The sequence below is a fragment of the Abramis brama genome, assembly GCF_963993115.1.
Source record: "Abramis brama genome assembly, chromosome: 22".
Taxonomy (NCBI): domain Eukaryota; kingdom Metazoa; phylum Chordata; class Actinopteri; order Cypriniformes; family Leuciscidae; genus Abramis; species Abramis brama.
The window spans coordinates 28,909,718-28,931,991 of NC_139984.1; the positions used below are offsets into that span (position 1 = coordinate 28,909,718).

At 39.2% G+C, this 22,274-nt stretch overlaps 2 protein-coding genes across 2 annotated transcripts; one reads left to right on the plus strand and one right to left on the minus strand.

Moving 5' to 3' along the window:
* Positions 1-2,402: 2,402 nt before the first annotated feature.
* Positions 2,403-9,749, plus strand: c23h1orf87 (chromosome 23 C1orf87 homolog). The gene is made up of 8 exons (XM_084099659.1): positions 2,403-2,518; positions 2,713-2,824; positions 3,288-3,447; positions 3,776-3,904; positions 4,332-4,580; positions 7,893-7,961; positions 8,054-8,192; positions 8,859-9,749. The coding sequence occupies exons 2-8, from the start codon at positions 2,727-2,729 to the stop codon at positions 9,017-9,019; spliced, it is 1,005 nt and encodes a 334-aa protein (XP_083955785.1). The 5' UTR covers positions 2,403-2,518; positions 2,713-2,726; the 3' UTR covers positions 9,020-9,749.
* A 198-nt stretch (positions 9,750-9,947) lies between these two features.
* Positions 9,948-21,249, minus strand: LOC311072919 (cytochrome P450 2B15-like; the record flags this gene model as incomplete). Its single annotated transcript, XM_084098288.1, has 9 exons — positions 9,948-10,219; positions 10,814-10,955; positions 13,916-14,103; positions 14,827-14,968; positions 15,071-15,244; positions 17,824-17,984; positions 19,434-19,586; positions 20,764-20,917; positions 21,055-21,249. 9 exons carry the CDS (start codon positions 21,247-21,249, stop codon positions 10,029-10,031), a joined length of 1,500 nt encoding a protein of 499 aa, XP_083954414.1. The 3' UTR covers positions 9,948-10,028.
* Positions 21,250-22,274: the final 1,025 nt, after the last annotated feature.

Consider the following 22,274-nt stretch of genomic DNA (forward strand, 5'->3'; position numbering starts at 1 on the left):
AACGGTTTGACCTAAAAATATAAAAATTGAAACTACTGCGGAAAAAAGACACCTACATCTTGGATGCCCTTGAGGTAAGCTAAAACATACCAAAATTTAATTTCAAAATGAACTATCCCTTTAAGTGTGAATTGAGCATGCAATTTAGAGAATTAGTATCTGCTTCAAAAAGTACTTAATATACGTTTTCTCTATCTTCTGAATGCCTGTGTAAATCTCACGCAACAATGGTAGGGTGTTTTACACAATGAGCGATAGTGAGACACCACTTCCATCATATAGTCAGAAATTCTATTTGGAATCCTTTTGGATTTTTTCCACTGCAATTAGGAACCAATCCAGACCCAGACAGCAACATAGTGTCGGCCCAGATCCGGGCCACATCTGGTACGCGTTGAATCCACATGTGATCTGGGCCAACACTATGTTGATGTACTGTTCATTTAGAGCATTCCAACACAACAAAATAACATTATTCCAATACAGCAAGCAAGGCTCTGATAAAGATTGTTCACTAGAAAAATCCTGTAGTAATTTCAGTTTATCCAGTTGGATTTTGTTAATTCTAAGAGGATTTATTATTTGATCCCATCTCAATTCTAAATTATGACAGAATTCCAATCGGAATCTTTACACATTCATTCAGGATCTTAACCATAGATGAAATATCTCGATCAGAGCCTCAGTGGAGCTCATGAACCTACAGCCTTTCAGATGCCATCTCAGATCTCCAACCACACCCCCACAAACTTTCTCTCTTTCATCTTTCTGTTGGCGTTCTCGCTATCTTTGCCTGTCTCTGAAGTTGGAGTGATCCGTGCGTGTTAGCGCTGTGATTTAATGCTCCTTTGAGGTTTCAGGGCTCTGCAATCTTCCTCGAGGAGGGAGTCCGAGTCTCCGTCGGCTGGATTTCATTTTGATCATTAAGATCAGAATTAACCGTCTGACTTTCACACTTCAACCGTGTTAAGCTGTTTAGAAAGGCAGAAACACTGGGATGTGCCGCGACTACTGATGCCCCCCAAAATCAGCTATTTCCACAACCATTAAGAGTCACTTTCACGCCTTAATTTACACAAATCAAACAAATTAGGGAACCGAAGCGCTTATTAGACTTGTGTTCTTCATCCACCACGTGCCGGCCTTTCATTTGAAAGTTCAATCAGAGCCACATTCTGTGCACAAGTTTCAGTCCAAGATGAACCGCTCTGACTGAGGTCTTCCATGAGTAATTAACCCAGTTCTACCTGTCTGTGTCTCTCTGGCTTATCAATAATTGAGCTCAAATTAAAACACAGATTCTATAAGTAGCTTTACTGCCATCAAATAAACTACAGCACACAAGACTAGTAATTTATGCTGATAGATAAAACAATTACATCCTGATAGAATGGATCTGATAGGATCAGAGTGATGGGAACGGTGGCTGGATGACTTCATGTATGAAACTGAAAAACAATAAAAATCTAAAGTATGAGCTATGTGCTGTTAATAACTAATATCATCTTGCCCTGAATGGTGCTGTCAGACTCAGTGCTCGCTCGGGGAATGAGCCGTTTACTTCCTGTGATCGTTCGCCTCCTAGAGGCGGTAGTTCACATCACTGGCCTTGGCATCCATACAACTGAATCATAAATGCCTATAGATATTTGAAATTTATATATATATTGCCTATAGATATGTGAATTTTTTTATATATTTGTATATGTGTGTGTGTGTGTTAAATTTATTTAACATGTTTAATTTCTCACTTCAAATTGTTCACTAGGTTCACAGACTATTTAATATGAATAAACTTGTATTATAAACTAGTAAACATTTATTATATTGAAATTTACAGCTTATGGAAAATATGAATATTATACTAATATTTTTACTGTTACTTAATTATTATTTATTATATTGTTCTCCACAGCACAAATGGTGCACGGCAAACAAACAAAAAATAAATGTACAGCTAATGCAAAATAAAGAATATTAAAAAAACTTTTTATTTTGTTTTATTTTAGTTTTTTATTGTGTATCTCACAAATGGTGCAGGACAAATGAAATAAAAATATTTAAAAATGTATTTATTAACTGTTCACTGCACAAATGCTGCAGGATGAAATAAATAAGTAAATAAATTAAGTAAAATTATAAAATAAATAACGTAATATTTAGCAATTTACCATTGTCATTTAGATAGCCAAAAGACAATTTTTATGCTTTTAAACCCCATTCACCTTATCATTGTGTAGTCAGGCAGAATGCCTCTCCTTCTGAGGCTGGCTGTAATAAATCACTCTTATCTGTGTGTGTACTGGAAGCGTCTGTGGCGATCGGGTAGCCATGACACTGAGATTACCTCTGGAGTCCAGAGAACCCTGGAGAGAACAGGCTGTGCTCTTATGTGTGGATATTGTTGCTCCTAACCGCACCTGTGCTTGAATCTTAGACACATATCAGCTCAAGACGAGGGCGCTGGTCTGTTTTATAGACCTAAAAGACACCAAAAGCAGAGATTCAGGAATTGTGGGTAAGTAAATGTTTTCCTTTAAGCATTCAAACACAAACAAGACTTACAACATTGGAGTATTTGATAGATTCATAATGTTTAAAGCCACTGACACACTGCCTCAGGAAAGTGACGGTAGTTCTGAGGTTTGATATCTTGTCATGTATATATTTAGACATTTTTAAGTGTGCTATGTGTCATTATCTTCTCTGTAGGAGCTTCCCACATCATGGATGGATGGAAAACCACAGGGAAGAGCATGCCACAGCTGGTGGTGAAGATTGTTGGTGGGAAACAAATTAAGTATTTTATTCAAGGGACCAAAAGGTAAATTTGTTCTTTATTCTTTAAAGAATTTCCCCACATAATTAAAAAGTATAAAATGAAATACACGTATACACGTTAAGTAGATACATTTTTACATGATGTATATTATTGTTGTATAATAATTATTGTATAATATTATTATAGAAATGTATAATATATTATTATTGTATAGAAATATAACTATATATATATATAATTTATTATTATTAATTTTATTATATTGTTATATAATAATTATTACTATTAGTATTGATAATAATAATAATAATAATAAATGACATTCAATTATTTAAAAAAAATGTTAGAGAAATTGCAAAATATCAGAAACATTTATTTTTATAAGTTTATATTTTTAGTTTATTATTTTATAATAATATGTATTAGTATTATTAGTATTATTATTATTAAGTAATAATCTCTGACAATTAATAGATGCAAGATAAAAGCTCAAACTGTTATATAGTCCTACAGATCATCTTGAGGTAACAAACAGCTCTGAGGACAGATGCAGTCCACCTAACAGAGTCACGGATGGAGATTTAAGCAGAAAATCACCGTCTCATGACCTGGAGCCTCTGGGACCATTCGAGCAGACAGAGAGCCTGTTAGATGCCCTCAGACAGGTACTGAGAAAAATCAGCCAAAGCATAAATACAATGAAATATAAATATAATATCTACTCATAAACAACAACAAAAAAATTTAACAGCGACTTGCATTTCTGTGTGGTTGCAACTGGCCAGTTTTTTAGATGACTTGAGATCAGTTCAGGCTGATGTATGAGTGCACTGTCCATGGTACTGAAAATACTTACCAGTCAAAGTAATAGCACTGTCCGGGGTCCTGAAATGCACTTCCCATTGTTCACTAGAAGAAAAGTCCTCTAGAATAAAAGCTTTCTGAAGCTCCTGCTGAAGATGGCTGGATACTAATGGTATTGTAATGATCCAGGTTCCAGACAGACAGTGTGTGACGGCACCATGTGGAGATCGCTCGCGCTCCTACATACATCTGAAGTCCACAACCAACCTGGCTTATTCAAAACAACTCATGCAGACTCCTCATATTACAGGGGCAGAGGTGAGATATCATTTGCATGCTGTCTTTAATGGTACATTTTTTTATGTTTTTAAAAGAAGGATCTTCTGCTCATCACGGCTGCATTTATTTGATCAAAAATACAGTAAAAACAGTAATATTGTGAAATATTATTACAATTGAATGTTTTCTATGTGAATATATTGTAAAAAGTATAGTGAAAAAGTACATGGCCCTTCAAAATTCATTTTAATATACAGATTTGGAAACCGTGATACTTCAGGATTCTTTGATGCATAAAAAGTTTTAAAGAACAGCATTTATTTGAAACAGAAATCTTTTGCTACATTATAAAAGTCTTAACTGTCACTTTTGGTCAATTTTAATGCATCCTTGCTGAATGAAGGTATCCCCCCCCCCCATTCTAAATTAAAAACCCAAAATGATTGTCCTTTTTCATCATGTCCAGACAGAGGAGCCCGTTAAATCAGGTCCGGAGCGCTGCCTCCTCTCCTCTGTCTCTGAGGAATTGCAAGACTGGGAACCACAAACATTTCAGAGCATTGAGGAGGAAGTGACATTACTCGACCCATCCCAATCAGGAATCCTCCATCAGTCAGTCCTTACATACCTCTTCCTCAGACTGAAGATCCCTCTGAAGCTCAGCACACTGGCCTGTATGTTCAAATCCTTCAGGGACACCAGCAACCCGGAGCAGGTACATCAGTTATCATCAGTTACAACAAATATTATTATTCAACTAATCATTGTACAGTTTCAGGGGCATTTGCATTTAACAAAATGAAACCCATCGATTCAATCATAAATGTAAACATTCATTCTGATTTCATATACAAGTCACTCTATAGACCATTGCTTATTTTCATGAATAACCTGTTTGTTTGTTTGTTTATTATTTATTTATCCATTAATCCATCCCTGACATTAATTTTATGACAATAAAACATATTGGTATTAAAATATGGGTTTAATTTTCTTTTTCCAAATTTTTTTTGTTTAGTTTTTTGTTTGTTTTCTTTAGATTTTGGGTTGACACATGACATATACTATATATGTTTTATGATAATTACCCAGTTTTCCATTTTGACCCTGTAAATAGGGCTTTTAAATTAAAGTTTTCCACTATGGTAAACTGAGTGAATCTCGTATTCAAGTCATGTTTCACCTTAAAAAAAGGAAATTATATTTTGCATGAGGAAAAATAAACAAATTTTTAATACTAATATGCTTACAGTAATTGTCATTAAAATGACACAATAAATAAATAAATAAATAAATAATCTTTAATAAATAATAATTTTTCTAAACTTATTTCTAAAAGCATCATCATCATCATCATCTTCTTCCGCTTATCTGGGGCCGGGTCGCAGGTGCAGCAGTCTAAGCAGACTTCCCTCTCCCCAGACACTTCCTCCAGCTCTTCCGGGGGGATACCGAGGCGTTCCCAGACCAGCCGGGAGACATAATCCCTCCAGCGTGTTCTAGGTCTTCCCCGGGGTCTCCCAGGAGCAGCGGCTCTACTCTGAGCTCCTCCCGAGTGACCGAGTGACCGAGCTCCTCACCCTATCTATAAGGGATCGCCCAGCCACCCTGCGGAGAAAGCTCATTTTGGCCGCCTGTATCCGGGACCTTATCCTTATCCCTTCGGTCATGACCCACAGCTCATGGCCATAGGTGAGAGTAGGAACGTAGATTGACCGGTAAATCGAGCGCTTCGCCTTGCAGCTCAGCTCTTTCTTCACCATGACAGACCGATACATCGACCGCATTACTGCAGAAGCTGCACCGATCCGTCTGTCAATCTCCCGTTCCATCCTTCCCTCACTCTTGAACAAGACCCCAAGATACTTGAACTCCTCCACTTGAGGCAGGAGCTCTCCACCAACCAGAAGTGGGCAAGCCACCCTTTTCCGACTGAGAACCATGGGCTTGGATTTGGAGGCGCTGATTCTCATCCCAGCCGCTTCACACTCGGCTGCAAACCATCCCAGTGCATGCTGAAAGGTCCTGGTCTGTTGAGGCCAGCACGACAACATCATCCACAAAAAGCAGAGACGAAATCTTGTGGTACCCAAACCTGACACCCTCCGGCCCCTGGCTGCGCCTATAAATTCTGTCCATAAAAATTATGAACAGAACCGGTGACAAAGGGCAGCCCTGCCAGAGTCCAACATGCACCGGGAACAAGTCTGACTTACTGCCGGCAGTGCGAACCAAGCTCCTGCTCCGGTCGTACAGGGACCGGAACAGCCCTTAGCAAAGGGTCCCAGACCCCATAATCCCAGAGCACCCTCCACAGGATGCCGCGAATGCCTTCTCAAAATTAACAAAGCCCATTTGGATTGGATGGGCAAACTCCCATGAACCCTCCAGCACCCTGGAGAGGGTATAGAGCTAGTTCAGTGTTCCACGACCGGGACGGAATCCGCACTGTTCCTCCTGAATCCGAGGTTCTACTATCGGCCATATTCTCCTCTCCAGTACCCTGGCATAGACTTTCACGGGATAGACCTCAATGGAAGACAGGTCAGTGGGATTAAGGAGATCCTCAAAGTATTCCTTCCACCATCCGACGACATCCCTAGTTGAGGTCAACAGCTGCCCACCTGTAAACAGTGTTGGTAGGGCACTGCTTCCCCCTCCTGAGGCGCCGGACAGTTTGCCAGAATCTTTTCGTTGCCAACCGGTGGTCCTTCTCCATGGCCTCACCGAACACCAAATTTTTTGCCTCCACAACCACCCGGGCTGCAGTCCGCTTGGCCTCAGGAGTCCCACAAGCCAGCCAGGCCTGATAGGACTCCTTCCTCAGCCTGACGGCATCCCTTACTTCCGGTGTCCACCACTGGGTTCGGGGATTGCCGCCTCGACAGGCACCGGAGACCTTACGGCAACAGCTCAGAGCGGCCGCATCAACAATAGAGGTGGAGAACATGGTCCACTCAGACTCAATATCTCCAGATTTTCTCAGGATCCTGCTGAAGCTCCGCCGGAGGTGGAAGTTGAAGATCTCTCTGACAGGGGACTCGGCCAAACGTTCACTACCTCACAGTACGTTTGGGTCTTTCGAGTCTGTCCAGCTTCCTTCCCCACCATCAGATCCAACTCACCACCAGGTGGTGATCAGTTGACAGCTCCGCCCTTCTCTTCACCCGAGTGTCCAAGACATACGGCCGGAGATATCCCCGACCCGAAGGCGCAGGGAAGCGAACTTCTCGTTCACCGGGGTGAACTTCAACATGTGGCGGCTGAGCTAGGGGGCTTTAAGCAAACCCACACCAGCCCTCCGCCTCTCACCATGGGCAACTCCAGAGTGGTAAAGAGTCCATCCTCTCTCAAGGAGTGTAGTTCCAGAGCCCAAGCCGTGCGTGGAGGTGATCCCGACTATCTCTAGTCAGTACCTCTCAACCTCATGCACAATCTCAGGCTCCTTCCCTGCCAGCGAGGTGACGTTCCACGTCCCTAGAGCTATTTTTCGTGTCCAGGGAACGGGTTGTCGAGGCCCCCGCTTTCGACTGCCGCCCGGTCGACTTTGCACCGATCCACTTTGCACCTCTTGTAGGTGGTGAGCCCACAGGAGGGCGGCCCCATGTCGCTCCTTCGGGCTGAGCCTGGCCGGGCCCCATGGGGAGAGGCCCGGCCACCAGGCACTCGCATATGAGCCCCAACCCCGGGCCTGGCTCCAGGGTGGGGCCCTGGCTGAGCCATGGCGGGTCGACGTCACGGTCCTCGCTTTTAATTCTATCATAAAGGGTTTATGAACCGCTCTTAGTCTGACCCGTCACCTAGGACCTGCTTTCATACACTTTCAAAGTTAATTATAAATTAATTGGACTTTTTAATATTAATTATAAGATAATTTATACAATTAAGATATAGTTAAAGTGTTTTTAAGCATATATGGTATTCTACAGGAATTATTTGCACTGAAGTTTGTCTTTTTTCATGTGAAAGTGATGATAAAAATGTTTTATGATGTTCAGCGCATTGTACTCACCATCACACTCTGCAGGTGCAATATAAAGAATTGCTGCAGTTCATACAGAGAGCTGTGCAAGATGAGAAAGAGCAAATTGTTGAGGTCTGTAAAAGAGTCTGATAAAAGTACCCAGAGAATTATCTTTTTGGCGGTTTTCTGAAATAAAAAACAAATTTGAACATGATCCCCTTTAGGCCGAGATCTGGGATGGTTCAGTGGCCAGTACGGACCTGGAATCAGTGATCAGTGTGACTGCAGACCAAAGAGAAATGTGGCTTCAGAGGTTCCAGAAGATGGAGATGGCCTTAAAAATGAGTGACACCAAAAACACAGGTATAAAGCCTATCATGAAAATACAGTCTATCTGGTCCCAAGATGCTCATTTTAAAGAGTACCGGTACATCTAGTGTGTAATGTTGCAGTTTGAGCATGAAAAAGCTCTGCAAAGTTACAAAGTGCCTCAAATGGGAGTTATTCTCTATGTCAGTGTCACTGTTTCTTAACTACCTGAAACGCCTCCATTGTAGTCTTGAGTTTTATTCCGGGAACAAACACGTCACAATATTCCTCATTTAAATAATTAATATGCAGATTAAAGGGGCGGGGCCTGGTTGAGTTAGCTAGTAGTGTATTGAAACTGGGGGTTATGGAAAGGGGCGGGACGTTTCCTAAACACGCTCAACGCGGTTGACCAATCACTGATCCAGCTGACCAATCAGAGCACATTGTGCTTTTCAGAAGGAGGGGCTTCATAGAGACAGGAACTAAACAGAGCGTTACTGACAGACTGGGAAGAGAGGACCTGCAACAATTGAGAATGTGAAAAATAATGTGTTTTTGAACATTCAAGAATTAAAACCTGTTTTAGAGCCTAAAAACAAAATCAAGACTTTGTGAAAGGATATGATATTGCCTCTTTAAAGCTATTTAAAACTGTGATGGACTAAGAAGCAATAGTATTTTCTAAGCAGAGATGATATTTTCAACACTGTTTTTCAGGTTATGTGGACAGAGATCAAGCCAAACGTCTGATACTGAACTACAGCCTCATCTTTGATCTGAATCTGAGTCCACTGAAGATCAATGAAATCACACGTAACACTCAGCAAGAGGGCAAAGTTCACCTCGCCTCAGCTGTGCAGCGGCTGAAGGAACTATAAACCTCTTTAACCTTTTCTTAATCTATGCATATACTACAGCATTACAGTCATCCTTAATAACCACTCTGGCAAATATAAATTTTGACCCTGTAAAAAGGGCTTTTAAATGAAAGCAGAGTAAACTGCATATAAACAGACGTCATGTTTCGTGAAGAAAATTAATCCTATTTTTATTACTAATAATTGTCATGAAAACAAATGTTGCGACGGATGGACAGATAGATATAAATATTTTTTTTCTAAGCAAAATATAATTTCTTGTTTTCGTGACATTAACGCCTCAGTTACGACTGTAACTTTGGTTCCTTGAAGAGGGAACAAGACGCTACGTGGTTTGACGCTGTAGGTTGACAATCTGCGTGATTGCGTCGTGAAGCACGTGTGAAATCAGTCCAACATTGGAGCTCTGATTTGGAACATTGATTATTAACAAAGACGCATTCACTACTAATTTATAATTAAACATTGCACATCCATTATTAAGTTTGTGCACCTTGACTTAAACTCAGTTTGTTAATTAGGTACCACGAGGCCTGATGATTATATAAGACAAAAACTCTAATGTAAGATTGCAGATATAACATTCAACATCTGTTCAGACTGTGGAGGATGACCATGTTGTTTGGAGACTCATGTCACATGATCTAGTAAATCAACCAGTTCGACCACTTTAAACACATGGACATAACTTGTATTTACTTTAGACTTGAAAGGAATGCTTCATTCTCTCACTGAGGTGTCATTTTTTATTTGTAGTAAAAGCATTTCACTATACAAATCTTGTAAAACTACATGTGTATACATTTTATTATAAAATAAAATGCATGCATCCATAATAAAATAATAAAAATGTAAAAAAAAAAAAAAAATTTTTTTATAGCTGTGCTTAAATAAATGTTTAAAACTTTTTGCCACCATGACACTAAAATTGACCATTCCCGTTTTTTTAATGGAATATTTCATGTATGATTACATGATGTCAGTCTGATACATTTCAGGTTACTGATGGTCACTCTTTAGTATCTCTGCTGCAGCAGATGATGTTGAAGGTCTGAGGAAGGTGGAAAACACCCATGATCCCATCTGTGTCTAGAGGCTGTGGATCTGGTGGCCAGGAGAAATGAATCCGCTGTAGGAGAGACGTGATGTACAGGAAGAGCTCCGTCCTCGCCAGCGTCTCGCCGAGACAGACCCTCGGACCTGATAAACCAGCACACACAAATATTTAGGCCTAAATTTAAGATCTATGTATTTGAGTTGCAAATAAAACTTCCATCCATTTTTAGTAAAATGAATGTAATGCATATTTGTCAGTCATACATAAATTAAAGATTTCCACACTCAAATCATGGCATCATTTATTATTAACTAATTGCATGTAATTGATTCAATTTAAATAATTTTAAAACAGCATAAATCATTGAGAAAATAATTACATTTATTTAGTTCTAAAGTATGAACATGCATATGACTAGCTGTGGAACAAGCAATTTTCAGTTGTGTAAGACTCAAACAAATTGGATTAATTGATATAAACCTGGTTATTGTGCATTTAAAGCATTCAGTTTATTAGTAAGTACTATTACAGAAATCTTCCCCGTTTCATTCATGTACTGTATGACTGACAAATGTGCATCACATTATTTTGCTTATGCTAAAAACTCTGTTATCCAAAATGGATGTATTTTATATGCAAAAATACATAAATCTTATATTTAGGCCCAAATATTTATTTGCGTGTAATTTTAGTCCAGTAACCTTTGTGTTTAATAATATCAGAAATGCCTGACTCACCCAGTGAGAACGGGATGAAACACTCCGGCTTGCTGAAGTGTCCGTTCTCATCCAGGAAATTCTCCGGGTTAAAGGAGTCGGGATGCTTCCAGTGCTCCTTATTGCTGAAAATTGCTGCTAAGTTTGTTAGGATCATAGTTCCCTGTATGAGGAAAGTTCAGCAGAGTTAAATAACGCTTTTCACAAAACCCGGCGGCATTTTTAACCTCCTATATTGTCCCATGTTTCATGTAATCAGTCATAATTTACACTGGCTTATTGTCCTTACATGATAATATTACATACATATTTATATAAGATTCATTTAAAGGGGTCATATAATGGTACATGCACTTTTACAAGTTGATTGTACTGAAATGTGTGTTGGCAGTGCCTGTACACAACCATCATAAAATGATAAAAATCCATCCAGTGTTTTTTTTTTTAATCTTCTTATACGTTTTCCCCTCTCTCAAATCAAGCCCCTCCCACAATTGTTGATTGACAGCAACGTTTCAACACAGACCCGCTTGTAAGCGAGCTGTCAGTCATAGTCCGCGCGTCATTGTTGATACACTGGAGCACTGTCTATAAGCAGAATGGCGTCTAAGCGATTGTGGTGTTCTGTTCTTGGGTGTAATAAGGAACACAGCAGTCATTTTTATGTTCCTAAATCCGAACCGCTGAAGACGCAGTGGCTGAGTTTGTTTTCGAAGGGAATATTCCCCACGATCAACGTCAATGCTTTCATGTTTGCGCGAATCATTTCACACACCAGAATGCTTTATAAAGGAGGGTCAGTATAAAGCTGGTTTTGCTAAGAAGCTGCTCCTGAAAAAAGGATCGGTACCAACTATTCGTGTTCCTGCTGACCCTCCAGAATAACTGAAGAGAGTGTAACATTTTATTAACCTTTATATTAATATTTATATTAATCTTTGCAAATCACTTGCTGCACGCTTCACGATGAATGCGGCCGTTTACACTCAGGGTACATTACGGCATGTTTTCAATATATACGACGTTCTCAATATAATTCATAATCCCACGTTTATAATGAACAACGCGTTATGGTTATTGTGTTATTGTGTTATGGTGTACGCACAGAACAGAGGGGCGGGGTGAGCAAAGCTCATTATCATTTAAAGACACATGCACTTAAACGGCATGCTGAAAACAGAGCTGTTTTTGACCAGGTAAAATTAGTGTTTTCTTACAATACTAATGATAATTTTTAATTAAAGTATATTACAAACTTTTAATTTAGACCCTAAAGAATCATATTAGCTTGTACAAAAATGGCATTATATGACCCCTTTAATTGATTGGACATGTGATGGAAATGTTTTATGTAATGGCCTCAGAATTGGTCAAAAGGGTATTTTAACATGAAATGTGCAGAAAAGTGCAGAAAAGTGCAGACGAAAGAAGCTCAGGTCAGAGACCATGTACACATCACATGATCAAAGAATCTAGACTTACCGAAAAGTGCTTAACACAGTAGAACTAACAGTCAAATGATTAACTTATGATCATTACAAACCAATCACCAGAACAAATCAGAGTGAAGACTTGAGATTTTTACTCAACTAAGTATTGGATTGTATTACAAGTATTTGGGAAGGGAATTACCATGAGATACTGTATATTATTTTATTATATTATATTATATTAACATCTGGAAGTTTTTTTGAATTGTCAGTGGTGAAGTCAGATTAGTAGGTTGTATTCGTATAGAGATTTTCCACGACAGACAAGTACAGCACACAACTTTCTATAATATTAATATAATATCTAGTCTAGTTTCTTTATACTTACGGTTTAAATTACTAGTGAAAAAAAAAAAAAAAAAAAAAACATGAATATTGACTGCAGCAAGAATTTGTTATTTATGATTGGGAAACAATAACATCCATTTAAAGGATCATTTAAATTAGGCTTTTTCAAAATGATAAACTGGGCAAATCTCAAAAAACAACAACAACAAAAAAAAAAAAATACAAGAAAAAAATAATAATATTTGCATATTTTTAATACCAATATGCTTAATTGTCACTAAAATAATGTCATAATGCAAATGCATTAAAATCAAATCTTAATGGTCCTTAATATATTTTATTTAAATTTTGGATTTAATGTAACTTGGACAATTTCTGACAGGTTTCATGACAACGCAACTACTTGCTTACTGCAATGTAATTTGTTAAAAAAACATAGTGGTCCATTGTGTATTAAGCCTATTATTAACTTATTAATATTTTCAATATTTAATCCAGAAATTGACACAAAAAGGTATACAGATGTGCATATATATATAAGATGTGATTTGTGAAGGAATAAAGAATATAAAAATTTAATAATTGCTTATTTATGATTCAGGTAGCATCTTTATTGCGAGGTTAACTGTATGAAAAGGCTGTGAAAATCCATAAAGCCTTGTCAACAAATAACTCAGATGGTTATAGATTTTAACATATTGCCAAGGAAAAGCCAGGATGTCTTAGCCTGGCAAGCCAGACCTACATCAAGATGTTAGGTCTGGCAACTCACCATAGACACGGCTCAATCCGAGGGGCGGGATAAACGGCTGTCTTTCAAATTCCCTCTGCACGCAATAGGACAGCGCTTCAACCAACCAGAGCGTTTTCCCAACAGCGGAGCTAGTTGATAGATTCAACTTTTGAATCTGGCCGGCAAAACTACGAACACATCTTCCTTTTTTTAAGAATGACTTAAGTGCCGTTCTTTGCTCTTTTCTCAAAGAAAAATTTAACTCCAAGCCCTCCAGAGTCGCGGCCAAAGCCGATTCGACAGACTGTTCTCCAGCAGCAGCCTTTTTGCCATTCTTTGTTTTCAAGTAGCAGGGAACCGCTACAGAGGAAACTCTGTCGTCATTATGTTAAGCCCTCCCCGCCTACTCTATACACGACGTGATTGGCCTGACCCAATTTAGGTTTTTGAAGCTCGAAAGTCAATGGAGAGCTGCTAGACTGCCCTGGCTGCAAAATACATTTTGCTGCCGCTAGGGTGCGTCTAGATTTCTAGGCTAAGGATGTCCATATTTTCAGTGCGTAATTACTTAGATAACTTCATTCATACATTCATCCAGGCTCCATTCATTACCTGAGGAATGTTGTATCCTCGTAGTTTTGTTGGACAAATCGTTTCATGAATCACCCCCAATGGTACAAGGTTGGCAAAGCGCTGAATCTCGTGAACAGTGGCGTAGGTGTACGGTAGTTTGTCACGGTCATCCATGCTGGGAAAGCGGTCGTAACCCAACACCTGAACAATCTCCTCATGACATCGCTCTGTGTGAGAGATAAAAGGAAAATTGCATTGCATGGCTCTTAAAGGTTAGTTAGAGTTAAAGCTTTAGGTTTTGATGCTTAGCAAATGCAAAGGCCGCAGAGTGGAAAATGGTGAAAAGGCCAATAATAGATAGAGCATCAGCTGCTCTATTAACAGTAGGTTATTACAATTTTTAGAAAAATATACTCAACCAAAGAGCACCTTCTGGAATTACTAAACAACCTTCCAGCAAGCAGCGCTCCAAAATGTTTTCGTTGGTAAGTTAGTACACTAAATGGTTCTGAATTAACTGCAGAAAAGGCGTGGTCCATTGATCTGTACAATTTTGCGAATAACTGTGATTCTGAAAGGAATCGTTGCGATCGGGAATTTCGTGTAAGGTTGATTTATACTTCTGCGTCGAACTTACGTCGTAGGCTCTGTATAGCACGTGTAGCCTATGACGTAGCCTGACGTGCACCTCTACAAAAATCTATCAACGTGTCAATTCTACACGGACCGCAAGCGCTGTGATTGGTCTGCAATAAGTGGCAATCTGTCTGCATGTGTAATTGTGCATCAATGTGGACAACAAGGCAGAAATATAAATGAAAACCGATGCATTCAAGAAAGCTGCTTGTTTCGAAAGAGACTTCTGTGTGAGCAGCGCTTTATACTCTGTTATTGACAATTGACTTTATTCAATTAATGAATATTATTTAATTAATGTTTAGCTCTAGTACCTTGTACATCTGGGTTTTGAATCAAGAAGATGAGCCCCCATCTGATGGTGGTTGATGTGGTGTTTGTTCCAGCCTGGAACAAATCAGCTGCTGAAATAACCAGGTTCTCCTCATGAAACGTGGAGTCTTCGTTGGACTTTTGCTGCTCCAGGTGAAACAAATTGATCAGTTTACTACAGCTAAAAAAGGTCTAGTTTTACATATATGCATGTGGGAACCCTTCTTTCAGTAACAGTGATCTCACTTTCTCAATCTCCAGCAGGTAGGCATCAATGAAGTCTCGCGGGCTGTCTGGAACCAGAGTTTCTTTGTGTTCTTTAATTTGTTTCCGGATGAAACCATCTAACTCACTGGCAATCTGCTTGACCTTCTGGTGTGGCCCAGGGAAATGCTTGATAAAGGGCACTAAGTTGAAAAACTAAGATAGACAAAAAGATGATGGGTGCCTTATGTTTAAAATATTTTTCACATTTGAGACTTCTTCTCAGTTCATTTTATTCACGCCATACAAAATAAATATTCATATCATCAGGTAAATATTTCAATATTAAGTAAATATTTTAACTTGCAATTATAAGTTGAGGAACATATGGAAGATCATCCATCACTTCCATTACTTGTTTGCAAAAGTCATCAATATAAAATATTTTAAGGTGGAGTATAACTAAATGTTGATAGATAGAAGTCAAATAAAACAATTGAAAATGCAAAAGTTATCCCAACTTTATACAAATGCATGATGCAATATAGCAATGGGAATGCAGACAGTGCAGGTCACATGATTTGTCACCTGATAAAGTTAAATATGTGTGTCACAGAACAGAAGATGGCAAACACAGGAGTTTGAGTGACAAAAGGGACTTGAGCAGGTGAGTAACTGGATTGCATATTGATATGGTGATACTAGCAGGAAAGTGACAGTTCTTATCTTTTGCAGGTGGTGATGAAGAATTAGAGGAAAACCGGAAGACGAGATGATCCTAGAAGATGGATGAACACTGGACAGTTCGAGACAGGATCGCACTGGTAAGTTTTACTTTCACAGACGACTGACGAAGACTGGACAGTCCGAGACAGGTGGGTAGTCAGGTAAGCGTTAAGTGTTAACGACGAGACCAGACAAAGGTGATCTGAAGAGTGACTGCTTATATGGTGCATGGGCGATGAGTGATTTTCAGTGCCAGGTGTGATGATGGCTGAGTGCAGGTGTGGACCAGAAGGGATGCTAGGAAATGTAGTTCTGTGGTGACTGAGGATTATGACAGTACTCCTCCCCTCCCAGAAAGTTTGAACTCACGCCTAATAGAATCCATCCAAGGAGGGAGGGAAGGAGGGCGTCCTGGTGCCAGCAGGATGGGAAGCCTTGAGGGTGGTACTGGCAAGCCATGGACGGAGCCATGGAGGCGCCAGTAGCTCAGGGAGCCAGGAAGGTATCTGTGGTGCAGGGAAAAGTTTGCAGTGTGGGCATCAAAAGGACAGTCATTCTGAGTGAGGAGGATTAAACGGAAGCATGCTGTAGTTAAATCCTGAACTTGCTGGTTCACAGTGACTGGAGCGGACTCTGGACTGAGTCTCAGGGTAGGAACGGACATTTCTCTTACTGGAACAGACTGAGGAATTTCACTCGAGAATTAAACCCTGGACTTGGGGAAGATGACTCACTGGAACAGTATCTGGACATAATCTTCTTAAGAGCTGTCTTGATGGCCATGATAATTGGTATCGCTAACTTTTCCATCAGGCCCGCACTGTTTGAAACAGCTTTCTTTGCCTGAAGAAAAACTGGAGCACTTGCCATGATGGTATTGAAAGCTGCCATTGCATAGTCGTGAGGAGGGAAGCTGGCGTTGGTTTCACCCACATGGAAGACGTTAACCTCTCCCACAGTGAAGGATGAACCACTTCGCAACAGTGCATAATCAAGCTAAAAAATAAATCAATAATAAATTGCGCTCCAGGGAACAGGTACTAGCTGACGTCAGAATCTGTTGATAAAGGTGCTCCTCTAATCCACCCCAGAAGATTGGCTACAAGGTTCCATTATTCCATGGAACCAGTTTGGAAAGATTAAGAAATTCCTCAACATAATCTTCAATTGGATGACCATCTTGTGAAATGGAGAGGAGATGATTCTCTGGGTCAAAAGATATGATGTCCATAGTTGATGTTGGTTAAGGTCTGGTCTGGTCTGCTGTCACAGAACAGAAGATGGCAAACACAGGTAACTTCCAAACAGAGTTTATTGATTGACATAAGGGACTTGAGCTGGTGAGTAACTGGATTGCAGATGAATATAGTGATACTAGCAGGAAAGTGACAGTTCTTATCTGTTGCAGGCGTAGATGAAGAATTAGAGGAAAACCTGAAGACAAGATGATACCAGAAGATGGATGAAGACTGAAGAAAACTGGACAGTTCGAGACAGGATCGAAAAGGAAAGTTTCCTTTCACAGAAGACTGAAGACTGGACAGTTTGAGACAGGATCGCACAGGTAAGTTTCCTTTCACAGATGACTGAAGAAGACTGGACAGTTCAAGACAGGTGGGTAGTCAGGTAAGTGTTTAGTGTTGAATGACGAGACCAGACAAAGGTGATCTAAAGATTGACTGCTTATATGGTGCATGGGTGATGAGTGATTATCAGTGGCAGGTTTGATGATGACTGACAGAGTGCAGGTGGGGACCAGAAGGGATGCTGGGAAATGTAGTTCTGAGGTGACTGGACTGGTGACTGGGCATTGTGACAATATGGATGCACTACTACTGTTTAAATTCTGCCATTATTTATTTACTCAAAGGGTGGCCATAGCCAATAATCAGTAAATTAATAAAATAAAAATAATGATAAAATAGTTTCTGAGGGAGATTGTGTACATGGATGAGGATAATGCAGAAATAATAAAGAGAAAACCAGTGATGATTATTTTTCAGCAGTGTAAATCTTTTTTTCTTTTTTTCTTTTTTAAATTCAGTCAAAAATGAAGAATGTAATCATACCTGTCCTGCAGCTGACCCTGCGAGCATTAAGTTATCATTCAGGAGTTTCAGAAGGTATGAGAAGCGTTTGTCATCATAATCAAAGCGATCTCCAAACACAATGGAACAGATAATGTTGGAAGCTGCATTCTGTAATGCATGCTGGGGGTTCATTGACTTGCCTACAAAGAAACATGCATCAGTATGAGTGGAAAAAGGCCAGTGCTTTTATATCCAATCCATTTTAAATAGAAACTTGAATTTAAATTGTAAGACCCGCCCAATCGGCCTAACGGTGGTTTCCAATAGAGCAGTTGAAGGTTTCCTGTGCATTCTGTCTTTTTAGTGTGGAAAAATTATTTAATTCCAATTAAACTTTTATCCAACTCCATTTTATCATGACTGAGACAAATCAGACAAAATTATTTGTTATTTTTAACAAATAATCTTTAAAACTCAATCTTGGATCTATGGTCCCATCCCCCCAACAAGGGCAAGAAGGGTCTTGGTTACCATGACTACGATCAGATAAGTTGGTTTTATTGCTGTTAAAAATGTGGTCACGTGGAAAAAGCAGAGGCTATAGGAAAGACCCACAGCCCTTAAAACAGACTTTCCTGAATTAATTTATGGACGAACTGATCTGTAAATGAACATGCACCCCAGAACACTGTGTGAATGATTTACTGTCTTTTGATTCCATTATGTCTTTGATACTATGTATTTTATGATAGAACCAACGGTCAATGTAACCCCACCTGTATCGTGTCTCCTATCTAATTAATCCTCATTTAATGACTCACACTTTATTGTACATCACCTTCTCATAGAATGCAGAGTGTGTTTGTTATATCTATCTGAGTATAAATGGACACAAACAGCAAGGCCTATGTTTAACCACACTTCAGACAGAGCCATAAATCTCTTAGTAGTACTGTACAGTAAGAAAGACATTCCCCTCCCCCGGAAATGAACAATACTTAGAATTAATAAACAATTAGCACTGGGTTTTCACGGGACGAACAGGCGGATTGATTATAATATTAATTTGACTACATCAAGTTAATTCTATTAACTGATCCAAATATTCATAATCAATTATAACAAGTTATGATTGATTATAAATATTTCTTTAGAGCTAATTTGCTACACGACCTTAAATTTAGGTTAGAATGTCAGTTGTTTATTTATAATTTCTATAATAATTTATCTAGACACTTGATTATTCAAACTCTTTATGGAAATTACACTCGTTCATTCAGATTCCAATAACATTTTGAGACTCGCATCGGCCAGGTATACGGATCTCAATCACAAACTCGTCAGTATTGGTCATTAGACAGAGGCAATTGACTGATACCTTTAGATGCCGCACTATGCTTATTTCTAAAAGTATTCTATTTAGTCCCCATAGATCTGTACACACTTAATTAAGGTAAGACTATATCTAACCAGAGGTCATGACCATTACCATAGAAATAAGCTGACCAATTTAACTTCCTCTAATGGTAACTTTATATAATCATGCCATGCCATGTCACATATACACAATGTTTAAGAAAGAGTCCTTTGGGTGCTGCTTGACACATAAGCTAGTTTGAGAGTTCTAATAAAGGATGAACATTTCATACCTTCTGCTTTAAGAATTTCAGAAATCAGATAGCGGCTTTCCTCTATCACCAGATCTTCCACTGATTTCTTCCCCAGGCCAAAATTCCTGAGCGTGTGCAGAGCAAACCTTCTCTGCTGCCTCCAGGAGTGACCAAACGTGACCATTATTATACCTGAGAAAAAGAGAGAACCAACGTTCTAATCTCAAATCTAAATCGTATTGCTAAATTTATAGCCTACACATTTTTGAAGCAGAGTGACTCAAGATCGACCGTACACCATTAAAAATAAAGGTTATTTATCGGCATCTATGATTCCATGAAGAATCTTTAATGTCTATAGAACCTTTTTATTGCACAAAAGATTCTATGTAGTGGCAACATATTTCAAATGTTCCTTACACTATTCCTTACTCAGGTTAATTACCTTATTCACTGAGGATCTTTAGGATCCCCAAAATGGTTCTTCTACAGCGTCGCTGTGAAAACACCCTTTTGGGACCTTTGATATTAAAGGGTTAGTTCACCCAAAAAATTTAATTCTGACATTAATTACTCACCCTCATGTCGTTCCAAACCCGCAAGACTTTCATTCATCTTCGAGCACAAATGAAAATCTTTTTGATGAAATCTGAGAGCTTTCTGTCCCTTCATTGCCAGCTACGCAACTACCACTTTGATCCTTCAAAAAGTTCATAAAGGGATGGTAAAACTAATCCATATGAATTGAGCGGTTTAGTCCAAAATTTCTGAAGATACGCTTTATATGATGAACAGATTTAATTTAGGCTTTTATTAACTTTTAAATATTGATCAGCGAACATAAACGCACACTTGATGTGCGAGAACAAACCTCATTGATTCTTGCAGAAGCTCAAACGTGCTGCGTAACACGAGAAGAAAACTCATTGTTCTCATACGTCAAGCGAACATGCTTAAGCTTACGTTTATCAGAACTGATGTGTGCGTTGATGAATGTTCATATACGAATAAAAGCCTAAATTCAATCTGTTCATCATATAAAGTGATCAAGTCTCCAAAATTTGGACTAAACCGCTCAATTCATATGGATTAGTCTTACGATCTCTTTATGAACTTTCTGAAGCGCCAACGTGGTAGTTGCGTAGACTGTCAACAGAGGGACAGAAAGCTCTCAAATTTCATCAAAAAGATCTTCATTTGTGTTCCGAAGATGATGGAACGTCTTACAGGTTTGGAATGACTCGAGGGTGAGTAAATAATGACAGAATTTTCATATTTAGGTGAACTAACCCTTTAAGAGTGACTCTAAAGTTTAGAATGAAATAGTACAAAATCCACATTTCAAGCATCATAATACCATGTTACTCACCAAGTCCATTAGTTGTCCATTCTATAAGAGGCATAGCCGGTCTTCCAGAAAAAGCTTCCTGAACCAGGGCTTCCTTCGTGACCTGGACTGTGTTGAGGATTATAATCGGCTTCCTCCCAAGATACACAGTGGACATTTCTCCATACTGAGGCATCTACTCAGAGAACATTCACAAGTGCATTTAAACTAAGAAAATGTTTCTGAACATATGTTTTGTAAGTTAAACATCTAATTTCAAAAAAGGTCAGAGTTCAATGATAAGCTCATACCAAGAAAACAGCAAAAACTCACTGATCTAACAAACTCCCTTGGCTCCTTTATAAAATATGGTAATGATCCCACAAAAGGTAGAGGTCTGGGACCAGGAGGAGTTTGACCTCTGTGGGAATTAATCCTGATGATCTCGAACAGAACCAGAAAGATCAAGCCCAGAAACAGAGTCAGGCCTACAGAGGCCAGGTCTAACTTCATGAGAGGCGCCCACATGATGACCGATTCCAAAGACAAACTCAAAAGCAGTGGACCACCGGTGAGCTTTATAAAAGCAAAGCAGAAGAGGGAGGAGACAGTGGGAGAGATTGACATGCTGTGAACCCTTTCAGCTGTGTTAATCCATGTGTCAATCAGCAAAAATGATGAATGCAGCTGTTTTACCTGCATACCAATTTATCAAGCATATAATAATTAACAGAAATTATTATAACACCAATGCTCGAAGTGGGACGGTAAGCACCAGTACGTAGTACCGGCAGTTGTATATTTAATCTATAGCGTACACTCAACTTTTTCTTGCTTACCGGCACTTCTCACATGTTCCCGGTACCACCCACACCGAAACGTAGAATCAGGCTAATTAATTGTATACAATGCACGTTCTGGGCTTTTATAAGTTGTACGGACTGCACGGATCAATTATCTGCTAGTATGACTGTGACTGAAGCCCAATTGTTTAATTTAGCATGAATGGCGTGCGAAATTGTGAGATATTTGTGCGAGCTGTTCCTATCGGATAAAATGTGTGACTCATTTGAATTCTATTGAGAACATAGTAAAATGCAACGGAGAAAGTCGAACATGATCTTAAAACAGTCACTAGTAAAAAGACTGAATTGTAATAAAACCCCCACTTATCTGGAGAGAAGATGTCAAAGAAAGAGCATAGGTCACTGCCTTGCTCATACTCCTCTCCTCGCATATAATGTATCTTGAGCATCCATTGATTTTTCCCTTTCATGTCTGGGACCATTTCATTGTCTGAGTGTGATTAGTGAAATGTTCTCAATTTCACAGCAGTAGAATAGATCATGATAAAACTAAAGAGACTTCTGTTCTCCTGTTGTGGCTGGTGTCTCTTCAAGATCTCTGATATCCTTTGGTCCTCAAGCCCGAAACCAGGTGAAAACCTTTGGGGCACATGAATAGGCCCAATGAAATTCCAAAATATTTCTAAATATTTACAGCTCTTTTGTTCTGGTCTGGATTTTTAAGGGAATCACTGGGATTCTGTAACC